Source organism: Ictalurus punctatus, chromosome 19, assembly GCF_001660625.3.
Source record: "Ictalurus punctatus breed USDA103 chromosome 19, Coco_2.0, whole genome shotgun sequence".
Lineage (NCBI taxonomy): Eukaryota > Metazoa > Chordata > Actinopteri > Siluriformes > Ictaluridae > Ictalurus > Ictalurus punctatus.
In genome coordinates, this window is record NC_030434.2 from 25,608,973 (window position 1) to 25,625,681 (window position 16,709).

The window sequence follows — 16,709 nt, forward strand, 5'->3', positions numbered from 1 at the left end:
TGCCGGATTTGTTCAAAGAGAAATGGATCGCTGGAATAGAGCTTTTAACTGTGCTTCTGCTAGCAGTAACTGGTTGTTCTTGCAAAGCGAACTGAATCTCTGATCCGTCCGGGATGAATCTCGGTTGCCTTACCTACTGAACAGGTCGATACAGAAGGAAGGAGTATCCGAAGGAACTGGGAGACTAGAAAAGTAGGAATCGTGGAAAGAAGATAGCTGGGGAAAGGAAACAAAAAACCGGAAATAGGGAGAATTTGCAAAGGAATTGTGGAGAATTGAGGGAAGTGAGGGAACTGGGAGATGAGGAGTTAGGAGAAACTGGGGGATTAGAAAAGGAGAAATCTGGAAAACAGTAAGTCAGGGAAACTTAAGGAACTGGGGGAAATTAGTCAAGAAAACTGAAAAACCCTCGTAATGGAGAACAAGGAGTCGAGGAAATATGGAAACTAGGCACCGCGGGAGCTGGGAAACAGCCAGCTGAGGCAAAATGGAGACTCGGAAACAAGGAATGGAGAGAAATTGGAGGCTGTGGAAGTTGAAAGGCTAGGATGGCAGGAAAGTTGGCAAAAGGAGGAAATGTTCTAGAGTAAGAAATGAGGAGTCTAAGGAACGTGGAGAGCGGAAAAGGAGGAATATGTGAGTTCACAGTCTAGTCTTTAGAGTTTATGAAAGCGGCGCCAAGAAAACTGGACTAGTAGGAAAATGCAGAGAACAAGAAGTGAGTGGACTGGGAAATGAGGGAGTGAAGAAATCTGTGGGATTAGAAAAAGGAACCAGGGATGAAAATTAGCATTATCGGCAAACGTTCCAACGCTTCACAGTTCCGAGCGACTGCGGTTCAGGTAGAACGTCTCGGGTTCAGGCAGCGGGATCACTGGGATCGTCATTCGTCCTTGTATTACTGCGTTAATGGGATGTGAGTCGGGTTGGTGTTATCCGGTGAGCGATCGTACACTCATGAAGATCGCAGTGTTCTCGGCGAACACGCGACGACGCTAGCTAATATTATGCTAAAACGTCTCGGTGGATTGATTGCACCGTCTCAGGGCTGATTTGGACGATTCCGCAGGGGGAATGGGTTGAGTAAGCCTGTCTGTGGACGTGAGGAGAAAGTGCCACACCGGCAGTATTACTGGGGGTTTTTTCTTGCTGAAGTATGTGTGCTGCATGATTCTGTAATCCGGCCCCACAGCGCTCCGCCGTCAGGAGCCACGGTGATTTCCTCCCGGGTTAATGGTGCGATTAGAGTGGACACAAAGCGGCGTGCTGATGCAGTCTCTCTACACGATAACAGAGGGATTAGAGGGATGAATAGAGCTGAAAGACAGACCGAGAGCGCGCGCGCGCGCGAGAGAGAACGAGTCAACAAAATTGAGACCGATAGAGATCACAGCCAGGCACAGGGCTGCCGAATTCAGGACTCTGATTGGTCAGAAGGTGTTGATTAATTTCCTATAACAACAGCTCTGACAGTAGTACGGCTGCAAACGACAGGTTTATACCGATGCACGCTTTCGAATACGTTCTCGTTTCCATAGTAACAGCACTTTCACTGGGACTTGTACAGCGGACACGCCACATAAACAGTTTAAAAAAACAAAACAAAACATGAAGCACGTCGGGTTGTACTGTTATAGGACAATAATCACCTTCCGGGTGCTCGTAGTAACTCCATCAATGTTAAAGCAAACATTAGCAGAGAAACGTAAATATTTATAGTAATATTAAAATAATAATAGTCCGTTACCTTGTGGTGTCATAACTCATTTGCATAAAACTGAGTGAAATCTGGTCAACACGTTGCCGTGGCTCCATGCGGCGATCGTCGTGTCATCGTCGTTACATTTATTTCTAGCTAATTATACTACTCTTTCATCTATTTGTTAGCAAGTTCTTTTAGCCGTAGTGACTGACCACAACCAAATGTAATATAAATACACCGTTTAAAGACACACACACACACACACTCACACACACACACACACACACACACACACAGACACACACACACACACACACACAAACGCAGCAGGTAACACTGATAATAAGGACATCATGTCACCTTTACTGAAACACTTTAATGGTGTTGTAGCGCAGCGCTGCACCCTGCAGGCTAAACCCCACCTCTGAGTAAGCTTTAATTGGCTTTGTGTATAATTATACATGTTTTAGTTAAATAGAAGCATTTATTTCTACTTCCTGTCAGGAAATAAAGGCTCATGAGTGCAGAGGAAGTGGGTCAGAGTGGGTAAAGCTGCTATATTCTGACAATAACAGATTAGAGGTTATTCTCTCTAAAGGGATGTTAGTTAGCCTCGGGACACTACAAGTGTAATTGCTTTGTGATGAAGTCTGAATAATTAGCAACGCTATATACTCTACTCCCATATGTCAGGCCCCTCCCACTTAGCTTTGATCAAAACTGTGTTCACACCTGAACGCGAATGGTCTGATCCCAGCGAGTAAAATCTAACCGGAGCCTTTTCACCATTTAGCATCCCATTATCAAGGCCAACCTCATCTCTTACCTCTTACCTCTCAGACTCTCACTTCTCCCCTCTCACCTCTGACCTCTCACCTCTTACCTCTCACCTCTTACGTCTCAGCCTCTCACCTCTTACCTCTCACCTCTTACCTCTCACCTCTCACCTCTTACCTCTCACCTCTCACCTCTTACCTCTCACCTCTCACCTCTCACCTCTTACCTCTCACCTCTCACCTCTCACCTCTTACCTCTCACTTCTCCCCTCTCACCTCTGACCTCTCACCTCTTACCTCTAACCTCTTACCTCTTACCTCTCACCTCTTACCTCTCACCTCTCACCTCTCACCTCTCACCTCTTACCTCTCACCTCTCACCTCTTACCTCTCACCTCTTACCTCTCACCTCTCACCTCTCACCTCTTACCTCTCACCTCTCACCTCTTACCTCTTACGTCTCAGCCTCTCACCTCTTACCTCTCACCTCTTACCTCTCACCTCTCACCTCTTACCTCTCACCTCTCACCTCTCACCTCTCACCTCTTACCTCTCACCTCTCACCTCTCACCTCTTACCTCTCACCTCTCACCTCTCACCTCTTACCTCTCACCTCTCACCTCTTACCTCTCACCTCTTACCTCTCACTGCTCAGCCTCTCGCCTCTCAGCCTCTCACCTCTGACCTCTTACCTCTCACCTCTTACCTCTCACCTCTTACCTCTCAGCCTTTTACCTCTCATCTCTCACCTCTCACCTCTTACCTCTCAGCCTCTCACCTCTTACCTCTCACCTCTTACCTCTCATCTCTCACCTCTCAGCCTCTCACCTCTTACCTCTCACCTCTTACCTCTCAGCCTCTCACCTCTTACCTCTCACCTCTTACCTCTCAGCCTCTCACCTCTTACCTCTCACCTCTCACCTCTCACCTCTTACCTCTCAACCTCTTACCTCTCAGCCTCTCACCTCTCAACCTCTCACCTCTTACCTCTCACCTCTTACCTCTCAACCTCTCACCTCTCAGCTTTTCACCTCTCATCTCTCACCTATCATCTCTCAGCTCTCAGCCTCCGATCTCTCATCTCTCAGCCTCTCACCTCTCACCTTTCAAGCACAGCGGGAATTCTATTATTAATTTCACACAAGAGTGCTTTTCGTCCTCTGCACTTTTATCCGGTGCGGAACAGTAAGGATTTTATTTCCCCTGATGCAACAGAGCACTGCAGGAAACTTCTTGTGTCTTTTTTTTTTCATAAACAGGAGGGGGAGGAGGAAGTGGCCTATACTTTTCCCCATCCAGCATCTCTCACTTTCTCAGACTGGAGCTCTTTCCGAAAAGCATCAGTGTTGGACTTTATTAACGACAGAGTGACAGTCAGGGTGGAGAAATGTACAGAGAAAATGTATTTAAGTAAAATGATGTGTACTGTGTCAAAATCTTATTTAAAAAAAAGAAGTGTGGAGTTTGCATGGAAATCACAAACTCAAATATTCCAGTATTAACTGACTGCAAACGATTACCCTGTTAAGTTCACTCAGATTAGTGTAGCATTTGGCTTGATAAAGTTAGCTTAGCAAATGCATAAAGTCCCCATGAAGCATCTTTAGACCAGTGATTGATTCCGTTTGTTGATGTATTTCCTTTTGAAACAGGAAGTGAGTGTGGCATCATGTTGAAACCCCGCCCAGTGTGCAGGAAGATGCAGAGCCAAAAACACCCTGAGGAACCATGTTTAGATCTTGCTCTAGACCAAGCACGACCCTAGGGGAGGGGCATATACATTCCTGAGGGCATTTAATTGGATGAACAGAAGACATGTACAGGCCATCAGATTTTTGAATAAAACAATCAAATATTAATCTCCCGAACAATTCTTTCTGAATATACTGTCATTTTGGTGTCCATGGCTCTAACAAATAGGTATAAAAAGCCTGAAACATCACTCTTGATTGACGAGAGAACACAGTTGATTAGCTTAGCAGTTGTAGCACAGCTGTTGAGATTTTGACAGAATACTCTGAAAGCCAAAATGAAAACTGTTCCGAGTAAAAAGTATTCCGAATTCCAAAATAGTGCTTAAGTATGGCAGTGAAGTACAGTCACTCCTCTTTTCCATTCCTGGATGCACTGAGCTAGACAGAGCCATTTTATTGGACGACCACCCAAATGATATCTCCTCAGAGGGGCGCCAATACATAGTGCAGAACAAAAGAAAGCATTGACTGACAGCTGGAGAATAACGGAGAACGAGACATCACGAATCATTTAGGAACAACTGATGTAAATGAGGCATTAGAAACCCCTCCACACACACACACACACACACACACACAGTGTTGATTAGAGCAGCTGACTTCCTGTGGAGACACTGCGCTGATTAGAGACACTCACACTAAGGAACACACCACACGTCTCTCTCTTCTTTTATCTGTCACTCTATCATATCATCACTCCTCCTCCTCCGGCTGGCCCGAGTGTGTGGCATGACTCATGCTGTGTTTAACACGTCTCCGTACATGTCTGTCCGGGTCACGTGTGTGATATCACTGTGGTGCTGAGACTGTGACACAGGAAGTGTTTATATACATCACCACTTTCCATTTATCCTTTCTTCTTACTGATCTCCTTAGTTTTTCCTTTCTTTTCATCTTCCCTAGCCCTATCCCTTTCCCCCTCATTCTTCCTATTCTGTTTCCTCTTTCTATATCCTCTTTCTACTTCCTCTTCCTCTTTCTTCTTCCTCTTCCTTTCTTATTCTTCTCCTACTGTTCCACTTCTTCATTCTCTTAACCTTTCTTCCCTTTTCTCCTGACATTCTTCTGCATCTCTACCTTCCACATTTCTTCTCCATCCATTTCCACTTCTCCTCTGACCCTACAATTTATCTTTTATTCTTCATAATTTTTCCTTTCTCTTATTTTCCCCTCTTTCTTACTTTTTATATTCTTCTTCCCTTGCTTTTCCTCTTATCCTTTCCCTTCTTTTTCTACTTCCCGTTTCACTTCACCTTCCTCTTACTCTTCTGTGGTTGCTCAGGGCTGGGATGGCAGAACACAGACACTTGGTAGGCAGAAGTGTAGGGGGCGTGGTCGGTCACCAGGGTGAGGTGTCGGCCTGCCAGATAATACCGGAGTTCTTCTATGGCCCACCTTATTGCGAGGGCTTCTCATTCCCCGGCAGCGTACTTCCGCTCAGCTGGGGTCAGTTTTCTGCTGATGTAGCGGACAAGGTGTTCTTCACTGTTGAAGGTTTGGGACAGGACGGCTCCCAGTCCTGTCTCGGAAGCATCTGTGTGCACGGTGAAGGTTAGTGAGAAGTCAGGGTTCCGGAGGACAGGTGAGCTGGTGAGGGCTTGTTTGAGGGCCTGGAACTCCTGCTCTGCTGGCTCAGTCCACCGCATCCAGTCCAGTTGGTCTTTCTTGGTCAAGTCTGACAGAGAGGAAGTTAGGGACGAATCTCCTATAGTACCCAACCAACCCCAGAAAGGCACGTACCTGCATCTTAGATGTGGGCCGAGGGTACCCTCTCACTGCCTCCAGCTTCTTTTCTTGCAGTTTCAGCAGGCCCTGGCCAGTGCGGTACACCAGATACTGTGCCTCCATAAGCCTCAGGTGGCACTTCTTTAGGTTGTCCATCAGCCCAGCCTTCCAGAAGCTTCTGAGGACTTCCACAAGGTGGAAGAGGTGATCGGCCCAGGTGGAGAAGTGGATGATGGTTGATGACACCATCCAAAAAGGTGGCGGTGAGCGGGTGGTGTGGCCTTAGGACAATGTCCATGAGGCACTGGAAGGTCGCAGGTGCCCCGTGCAGGCAGAAGGGAAGAACCCGGCACTGCCAGTGACAGCTGGTGGAGCTAAAGGCAGTCTTGGCCTTTGCTTAGGGTGCCAGGGTGACTTTCCAGTAGCCCTTTGTCAGGTCCAGGGTGGAGATGAACCGGGCCCTCCACAAACGATCTATGATCTTCCTCATAGGAACTGTCAAGCTCTGAGACTTGGTGAGCCTCTGGAAGTCATTGCAAAGGCAGATGCCTCTGTCGGGCTTCGGGACCACCACGATGGGGCCGGGCCAAGGGCTGGCAGATTCTTCGATGATGCCATCCTGTAACATCCGTCTGACTTCCTCCTCAATAGCTTGACAGCGTGCCTCTGGGACACTGTAGGGCTGTGCAGGACAGAAACATACAGGCAGCATTTTCAAGCAGCAGGAGCACCTGGCCATTCAGCTGGAACTCCCAGGGCTGAGCTGGTAGGTTGTAGGCCCGCTGCTGTTCATGCTGGATGGCCTCCGTGTGCTCTTGAATGATGGGGGAGACCCGGTAAATCCGCTCAAAGGGAGTAAACCCAGTGGATGCTTGGGGCGTCTCTCATGCCCACTAGGCTTGACAGGAAAGGAAAGGGATAGGAAAGGGGTGAGGATGTCAGCCCAGTGCTCTTCTTTCCTCTGCTCACATCAGGCGACTAGCTCAAAGGTTAACAGGAAGGCCTCAATGTTATCCTCGCTGGTGAGTTTCGTGAGGACGCCTGGGGCCTCTCAGCAGGGGTCTGGGAGCGTTATGGAGATGGCAGAGCTGAGCTTCTTCTTCAACTCCAACAGCTCTTGGGTCACCGCACAGAGGCTTTGGGCCAGCTCCTCGGTCACCTCTTGCTGCTGGATGTTCACTTTGAGGAGTTGCTGCAGCATGGGATCCATCATGAGCTGGGTGTGTTTTCTCTCTTCTTTTTTGGGGGGGAGGGGTCTGTGCTCTTATACCTGCATTCTCCACCAGTGTGGCCACTCAGGGCTGGGATGGCAGAACACAGACACAGAAGTAGGCAGAAGTAGTGCAAAATAATGGGTGTTTATTCAAACTTAATGTGTAAAGCCACTGGGCATGTGGATCGCGGTGAATGGGCTGGAGCAGCCGTGAGGCGGGACCCAGGAAGCCCGGCAGAGGTCAAGAGGTGCTGCACAGTTGGGGAGTTTCTCCTGGGCGATCGTCGTCATCGAGGTCATCTGCATCTGTTCTGAGAGAGCGGGAGAGATGCATTACTCACTTTGCTCGCGGAGAACGAACTCACCACGTCGTCTCTGCTGCACCATTTCATATCTGCTCCTCTTCTCCCAAACAGTGAGGAGAAGCTGTGCCAATCATCCGCTGCCAACCGTGTATGTTTCTGCCACCCTGCCTCGCAGCCACATGCACGCTTGCTGTCCAAAACAACCGGGGTGTTGAAATGGCGCTGTCCGTTCAGCACCCCTCCGGCTGTTACGCGAGGAGCGTGATGTGCGTTGTGTTTGTGGGTGCTGCCGGCCTCCCATTTCCCTCCCATACACTCTTTCTTACATTCCTTTTCTTTCCATCTCTTTTCTCTACCTTTCCTTACCACTTTTCTTCCCATTTCCATCCTTCCCATTCATTATTCTTTTCTTCTTTCATCTACCCTTCCTCTTCAACTCGTTTTTTTAGTTCCTTTCTTCTTTTCCTTTACCCCTTTATTTGTCTTTCACCCATTTTTCTTCTTTCCATTCCCATCTCATTCCTCTGCACTTCCTATTTCTATTTGCCTCCCTTCCTATCTGTTACTTCTTCCTCTTCTGCTTCCTTTATTTTTCCTCTTCCCTCTCCCCTTCTCCTTTCTTTGGTCCTTCTCTTTTTCTTCTCCTCCTTCCTTTCCATTCCTGTCCTTGCTCTGCTTCCTCATCCTGTTCTTTTTCTCCCTTTCATTTTCCTCTTCCCCATCCTTTCCTTACTCGCTCATTTCCCTCTTTCTTCTTCCTCCTCTTTCACTTCCTCATCCCATCACCTTCCTTTTGTCTCGTCTTCCTCTCCATTTTCATCTTCCTCGTCCCCTTCCCTTCCTCTTGCGGGTTTTGCTTTCGCCTCCCCTTCTCCTCTTCTTCCCTTCCACTTCTTCATCCTCATCCGCTCCTCTCCTTCCCATCTGTTTCTTCTTCCTCTTCCCTTTTGATTTATCTTTCTCTATTGTTCCTATTCTTCTTTCCCTTCTCCATTCTTTCTCTTCACTCATTTTCTGTTCCCTTTTCTTTATGTCGCTCGCACTTTTTTTCTTTTTATGCTGTTCATTCATTTATTCGTTCACTTTATCCTGGTAAGGTTGTGGTGGATCTGGAGTTTATCTTGGGAAGACTGGGTGTGAAGCGGGAATGCACCCAGTCGGTCTCGGGATGGTCTGTGAGGAAACCGGAGAACCTGGAGGAAACTCCAGATGGATATGGAGAACATATGAAACTCCACACAGACAGGAACCTGAGTTCTCTCTCTCTCTCTCTCTCTCTCTCTCTCTCTCATCGCTCATCGCTGTTGCAGTGTGTGTGCGTGTGTGTGGAGAACTGCACTGTCTCTTTTGTGTCTCTCTTTTATTCTGGTCGTGGTGCTCCTGTGCGATTAGTAAACAGGATGTTGTTGTAGACGGAAGCTGTTTCCTGCCTGCAGAGGAACTGAACACAAATTAGATAAGGAAGCGTTCAGCTCTAATCGTCCTACAGGGACGCAGTTATTCAACCTGCACGTGTATAAACACTCACAGAGTCGCGCGGTGTTTCACTCAGGAAACGTTCGGCTCAGACGGAACCTGATCTCACACTAACAAAGCAGGGCGTTCTTCCTTTCTTTCTTTCTTTCTTTCTTTCTCTCTCAGTGAACAGCTTGATTAAAAATGAAACCATTAAAAAACTAATTACACACACGCACACACACTCCATTATTAATTGTGAATATGAACAGCAATGCTGCATTGAAATGCTTTCGTTTTAAGGTCAGATAATGTGACCGCTCTCTCTCTCTCTCTTTCTTTCTTTCTTTCTTTCTTCCTTTCTCTCTCTCTCTCTGTCTCACTCTGACTTTCTCTCTCTCTTTCGGTCTCTCTGTCTGACCCTTCCTGTCTTTGTCTCGCTGCCTCGCTCTCTTTTTCTGTCTGTCTCAATGTCTTTCTTTTATTGCAGTCTATCTCTCTCTCATTCTGCGTCTCTTTCTGTCTCATCCTGCTTCTGTTTTCACCCTTTTTTTCTCTGTCTGTCTCCCTCTGTCCGTCTGTCTGTCTCTCTCTCGTTGCGTCTGTCTCTGACTCTCTCTGTGTATGTCATTCTGTTTTTCTGTCTCAGTCTTGCTTAGTTTCTGTCTCCGTCTTTCTGTCTGTCTGTGTCTCCGTGTGTCTGTCTCTGTCTTACTCTCGGTGTCTCTCTCTCTTTTTCTGTCCATCTGTCTGTCTCACTGTCTGTCTTTCGATCTTTCTCTGTTGCAGTCTATCTCTCTCTCTTTCTGCCTCTCTTTCTGCCTCACTGTTTTTCTCCCTTTCTCTCTGTGTCTGTCTGTGCAGTCTCTCTCTCATTCGTTTTTCTCCCTGTCTCCCTCTGTCACTCTCTCTGCATGATTGTTTCCATACAATATTGCCAAAGCATCAACATAGATAGGAAATAAAAATAAATAAACAATAATAATAATAGAATAAGATTTAATTTAAAAAATATATAATAGGAACAATAATAAAAAATAGAATAAAAATAGTAATAGTTGCAAAAATAAGTAAATACAAAATAATATATATATATATATAAAAATGTAAATGGTTTCTGAGCATGTGAGGCTAATTTCGCTGCAGCAGGTGCGTGACTCCATCCCCAGTAATGCCTGCATTTGGACTCCACCCCCAGTAGCATCTGCATTTGGACTCCGCCCCCAGTAGCATCTGCATTTGGACTCCACCCCCAGTAGCATCTGCATTTGGACTCCGCCCCCAGTAGCATCTGCATTTGGACTCCACCCCCAGTAGCATCTGCATTTGGACTCCACCCCCAGTAGCATCTGCATTTGGACTCCGCCCCCAGTAGCATCTGCATTTGGACTCCGCCCCCAGTAGCGCCTGCATTTGGTTTGTTTCTGATAGGTTGGGAAACTGTGGTAAGAGCTTAGAGAGTTTTTCTAAGTGTTTTTCTCTTGTTTTCCGGAAGTTATCACAGTGAAGGAGAAAGTGTTCCTCTGTCTCACCCTCACCTGTCTTGCAGTCACAGCACACTCTTTCTTCCTCTGGAAGCCATGTTTGTTTGTGTCTGCCTTTCTCTACGGTTAGGCCGTGATCACTGATCCTGGCGTGTGTAAGGATCTGTCTCTGTTTCGTATCTCTGACGCTGAAGAGCTATTCCACCAGCTCACATGTTCTGCTTAGGCACTAGTTCAGTTCATTTTGGTTTTTACGTTGTTCCAGATGTGCATTTTTACTCGTTGTATGAAATTAGAAATTTGGTTTAGTGGAGTCGAGCTGGTCTGACACTGATCGTTAGACGTTGGTGGGTTTGTGAGTTTCAGAGCCGGCTGACCGAGGGGGCTGGTTTTAGGGTTCTTGGGTTTTAAGGGCTTCGTTTCGAAGTGTATTAGTGGAGCTCGAATTAAGATGAGTCCGGAATTTAAGAGATGGTTTTTGAATATTTAGAAATGAGGGATATCTGCCTGATTCTGCTCTCTGTGCATTAGTTGGTGTTCTTCTCTGCACTCTCAGGACATTTGGACAGAATTCTGCGTGTAGGAACTCTATGGGGTGTTTGTCACATCTAGAGAAGTCGTCCCTGACCGAGCGGGCTTCACATATCACATCCATAAAGAGCTATAGGCATAATAAACTCTTTATGCCTTCTCTTTTAGTGCGTTCACTACCAGACCGAAGCTACCTGAAGCGCTGGTTTTAAAGTTGAGGTAGTCGTTATGTAGAGTGTGTTCTGGGGCAGAGTTTCCCACAGTGAAGTCCTGCCTAGTTTCCTGTAATCTGGTGGGGTTTTTTGAAAATCATTATTTTAGTTTTTGTCTGATTGACCATCAGGGCCCAGGTGAGACAGTAGATCTCCAGCAAGTCCAGTTGAGACAGTAGATCTCCAGCAGGTCCAGTTGTGACAGTAGATCTCTAGCAGGTCCAGTTCTAACAGTAGATTTCCAGCAGGTCCAGTTGTGACAGTAGATCTCCAGCAGGTCCAGTTGTGACAGTAGATCTCCAGCAGGTCCAGTTGTGACAGTAGATCTCCAGCGGGTCCAGTTCTAACTGTAGATCTCCAGCAGGTCCAGTTGTGACAGTAGATCTCCAGCAGGTCCAGTTGTGACAGTAGATCTCTAGCAGGTCCAGTTGTGACAGTAGATCACTAGCAGGTCCAGTTGTGACAGTAGATCTCTAGCAGGTCCAGTTGTGACAGTAGATCTCCCGCAGGTCCAGTTGTGACAGTAGATCTCTAGCAGGTCCAGTTGTGACAGTAGATCTCCCGCAGGTCCAGTTGTGACAGTAGATCTCTAGCAGGTCCAGTTGTGACAGTAGATCTCTAGCAGGTCCAGTTGTGACAGTAGATCTCTAGCAGGTCCAGTTCTAACAGTAGATCTCCAGCAGGTCCAGTTGTGACAGTAGATCTCTAGCAGGTCCAGTTCTAACAGTAGATCTCCAGCAGGTCCAGTTGTGACAGTAGATCTCTAGCAGGTCCAGTTGTGACAGTAGATCTCCAGCAGGTCCAGTTCTAACAGTAGATCTCCAGCAGGTCCAGTTGTGACAGTAGATCTCTAGCAGGTCCAGTTGTGACAGTAGATCTCCAGCAGGTCCAGTTGTGACAGTAGATCTCTAGCAGGTCCAGTTGTGACAGTAGATCTCCAGCAGGTCCAGTTGTGACAGTAGATCTCCAGCAGGTCCAGTTGTGACAGTATCCAGGCATTGAGAATACAACAGAAGGTCCTCCCCAGATGAATTACCCTTATTCCAGGTATATGGGAAATAGCAGGACTCGATTGAAGAGTCTTAGTAAGGTCTTCTGCAATACTGTAATCTTAAGCTTCAGCAGTTCTGGTCTAATTTTGTCTAAGCGGCATGCTTTTCTGGGTTTAGCTTGCTGAGCGCGTCTGTCAGTTCTTCTGGGGTTATCTGATGGTCTAAGGGGTTTTGCTTGTTTTTGACTGCAGAATCCAGTTGGCTTAAGCCTTTTTTATATTGCTGTCTGATCAGCTGTGATGGTTTCTGGAGTAAATTCAATACATAAGATTTTTAAATAGTTTCCCCATATTTTTTCCATTTTTTATGGGTATTTCCTGTTTTTGTTTTTTTGTGTAGATTGTTCCGTTTTCCCAGAATTGATGATTGTTTATTGAATCTTCAGTTTGGTGAACGGTGTTGTTCATATGTTGCCGCTTTATCTGGCGGATGGTGATTTGTAGTCTGTAGTTGTGGAGGGGTTAGGGAGGGTGGGTGTTTATGATGGTAGTTGGGGTTAGGGTGGGTGTGGGTGTGGGTGTGGGTGGTGGGTGTGGAGGGGTTAGTTAATTTAGAGCTCTTCTTAGTCTCTGTCTCTCTCTTTCTGTCTGTCTCTCTCTTTCTGTCTCGCTCTCTTCTTAGTCTCTGTCTCTCTCTTTCTGTCTGTCTCTCTCTTTCTGTCTCGCTCTCTTCTTAGTCTCTGTCTCTCTCTTTCTGTCTGTCTCTCTCTTTCTGTCTCGCTCTCTTCTTAGTCTCTGTCTCTCTCTTTCTGTCTGTCTCTCTCTTTCTGTCTCGCTCTCTTCTTAGTCTCTGTCTCTCTCTTTCTGTCTGTCTCTCTCTTTCTGTCTCGCTCTCTCTTAGTCTCTGTCTCTTTTTTCTCTGTCTCTCTCTGTCTCTCTCTCTCTTTCTGTATGTCTTTCTGTCTCTGTCTCTCTTTCTCTTTCCGTCAGAGGGGAGGCGTTGAGACAGCACCTGGCCTGTACAAGAACACACACTGATCTGCTGCAGTGCATTGTGGGAGTTTATGAGCACGCTGCATTTTCTGCCCAAACACTAAAAAATAACATGATGCTTGACCTGTGTTTTGGAAATAAGGCCTTGAGGGGGAAAAATGGAAGTAAACACGAAGTAAACATTTTTGGGCAATAATAAAAGAGAAACACAGATTCAGACTCGGTGCGTCTCGTCCGCAGGCACGACCCGGCCGCCTAAAGAGGGGGAAGTTCCTGGAGTGGACTACAACTTTGTGAGTGTTGAGCGTTTCCTGGAATTAGAAAGAAGTGGAGCTCTGCTGGAGAGCGGAACATATGAAGGTGTGGTCTACACACACACACACACACACACACACACACACACACTTGAAGTATTTGTGGGGAAAATGTTTTTCTTTGATAAAAAGCTTCACTCCAGTCTGAGGTCTGAGTGCACTACAAAAAAAGCTTTTATTTCAGTTCATGTGTTGTTTTTCTTTTCAGTTTTGTGGCGTTAAAACTCTTCATCATCTTCATCTTCATCATCATTCTTTACCCACACACACCATTCATCAAATATCTAATAAACTTTCCACTCTGTGTGTATATATACAGAATATATATACACACAGGATATAGATGTCAAATGTAGGAATTTATCCCTAATGAGCAGCCGGAGGCGACGGTGGTGAGGAAAAACTCCCTGAGATGATGTGAGGAAGAAACCTCGAGAGGAACCCGACTCAAAAGGAACCCGTCCTCATCCGGGTGACACCAGATAGTGCGAGTATAAATAAATACACCCCTTCTATAAATGTACTAATACTACAGGGTCACATAGTGCCGTTGTGTAAGCAGGAAGTTCATTCCCGGGAGTACAGAGCTGTTCTTAATACAGTGAGATGAAAGAGACTAACTTGCATATACTATCACATTTATATGTTAATAATTTAGTTTCATTCATTAATTAAGGTATTTAAGATGAAAATTATGAATCAACACCTTCTGACCAATCAGAATCCAGAATTCAGCAGCGCTGTGGTGGGAACCCGAGTGTAGCTGGAGTCTCGTGATTTCCTTTACGAGAGGTTTAAGAGTGAGGTTTAATAACTTACTGAGTCTCCGCAGTGACGCAATACAGAGTAATATATAATTCTAGTATGATATATTGTGTGTGTGTGTGTGTGTGTGTGAGTTTGAGTTATAATGCTGTAAGAGGGAGAAATTCCCAGACAGTGTAAATGAAGTTATCGATCGGTATGTGTTGGGAATGAGAGAGTAATCGTGTCCCTCGCCGCGCGCGCTTTCCAGCGCGGTGACGCGTTCTCGTCTCTCCGTGCCGTGGCGCGTCTGGAGAACGTGCTAAACAACTCTGTTTGTGCGATTTGGTGTCATTTTAGAGGACATGTGAGGCTTTATATCGGATCCACCGAGTAGATTATTGTGGCTGAGACTTTATGGATTTTGCGGTCTCCGCGGCTCCGGATCCCAGAGCGTTAAATATTAAACGATATGAATCTTCACGCCACAGCGCTGCTGAATTCTGGATTCTGATTGGTCAGGTGGCGTCGATTCATTTTCTATAAAGTAGCGCAGCTGCATATCTCAGGGTTATATCAGTGCACTCGGTCTAATACGTTATCGTTTCTATAGTAACAGCTCGTTCACGGGAGATGGAGATGTTTACTTTACTTTTATGGAGATGCCGGTGATCCGGACCCTTTCTGCTCTCCGGTCCTGCCTGATCCATCCTGATGCCCTGCCTCTGTATGGACCTCTCGTCAACTGGAGGCTACAGTCTGGAGATCGCTGAGGACGGTGCCGCTTGAAGTAGCATGGAAATGGTTTTGGACCTCAGTTCCACATGGATTACCACGTACAGTTTTACACTCAGGTCTCCTTTAGTGAACAGTGGACTAGTTCAACACACAGACTTCATATACACACCATAATCAACTTTCTTTTACGTTCACACTATCCGTCGTTCCCCAGACGAGGACGGGTTCCCTTCTGAGGCCGGTTCCTCTCAAGGTTTCTTCCTCGTATCATCTCCGGGAGTTTTTCCTCACCACCGTCACCACCGTCTCGCTCAATAGGGATAAATCCACACGCTTAAAATCTCCATCCTGTGTTTATATGTTTCTGTAAAGCCGCTTTGAGACAACGTCCCCTGTTTAAAGCGCTACACAAATAAAACTGAATTGAATTGAATTTACGGAAGGAGTCTCCAGTCTCAGCGCTTCGTAACAGACAGAGGTAAAGCTGTAACTTTAAGTTTTCAGAAATCTTCAGGATGTGGGAGTTTTACCAAAATTGTCATCGCTGGTGAATTGCTGTGGCATAAGAGGAATAAAACACTTGGGGGCATGCTGTTATAGGAAAACAGAGTCCCCTCTGAAACTATTGGGACAGTAAGACCAATTCATGTCTTTTTGCTGGAGGCGGAAGGATGAATATGAGAAGAGAGATTAGAATTTCAGCTTTTATCTCCTGGTATTTATATGCAGACGTGTTGAACAACATAAAACACAGCGCATTTTGTATATTTGTAGGGAAGCAAAAATATCGGAACATGTGACTCACAGGTGTTTCTCGTTGCTCAGGTGTGTCCTGTTTGAAACAATAAATAACATCTACTCGGAACATCTATTCTTGGTTTTAGCCTTCAGTTTCACCTGTGAAGACTGCGTTTGTTGTTAAAAAGGATAAACCGACATGAAGACCAGAGAGCTGTGTACGGGAGGAAAAGCGAGCCGTTTTGAAGCTGAGATAAGAGGAAAAATCAATCAGAGGCAGTGCACAAACACTGGGCATAGGCAGTACAACCATTTGGAATGTCCTGAAAAAGAAAGAAACCACTGGTGTACTGAGCAACAGACATGGATCAGGTCGGCCAAGGAAAACAACAGCAGCTGATGACAGAAACACTGCGAAAGCTGTGAAGAAATACCCAAGAGCAACAGTCAGTGACATCACCAACAACCTCCACAGGGCAGGGTGAAGGTCTCACAATCCATCATTTGAAGAATACTTCTAGAGCAGAAATATAGAGGTCATACCATAAGATGCAAACCTCTCATCAGCAGTAAGTGTCAGACTGGAATTCACAAAGAAATACAGAGATGATCCACAAAAGTTCTGGAACCAAGATGAATCTTTACCAATGTGACGGAAAGGCCAAAGTGTGGAGAAAGAAAGGATCTGCTCACGATCCAGAACATACAAGCTGATCTGTGAAACATGGTGGAGGGAGTGTCATGGCTTGAGCTTGTATGGCTGCTTCTGGAACATTCTCACTCATCGTTATTGATGATGGAACTCATGATGGGAGCAGCAGAATGAATTCAGAAGTTCAATCTGTCTGCATCCAAACGAATCAGGAGGAACTTCATCATGCAGCAAAATAATGATCCAAAACACACTTCCAACTGAGCACAGGACTTCATCAGGGGGAAAAGTGGAAGGTTTTCAACTGGACAAGTCAATCACCAGACCTTCACCCCCCGGTGTTATTAAATGGTAAATGGCACACTTATATAGCGCTTTTATC

At 46.1% G+C, this 16,709-nt stretch overlaps 1 protein-coding gene across 9 annotated transcripts in view; it reads left to right on the forward strand.

Annotated features, from left to right (window-relative positions):
• Positions 1-16,709, forward strand: part of magi2a (membrane associated guanylate kinase, WW and PDZ domain containing 2a) — a 163,472-nt gene that overhangs the window by 68,843 nt on the left and 77,920 nt on the right. For all 9 annotated transcript variants that reach the window (XR_008398429.1, XR_008398428.1, XM_017494141.3 and 6 more), the window contains one exon: positions 13,382-13,501. Coding sequence is in view for 7 of the 9 variants with exons in the window: in XM_017494141.3 (XP_017349630.1) it covers positions 13,382-13,501 (120 nt within the window). In the remaining 2 variants the exon portion in view is untranslated. The remainder of the gene's footprint in view (positions 1-13,381; positions 13,502-16,709) is intronic.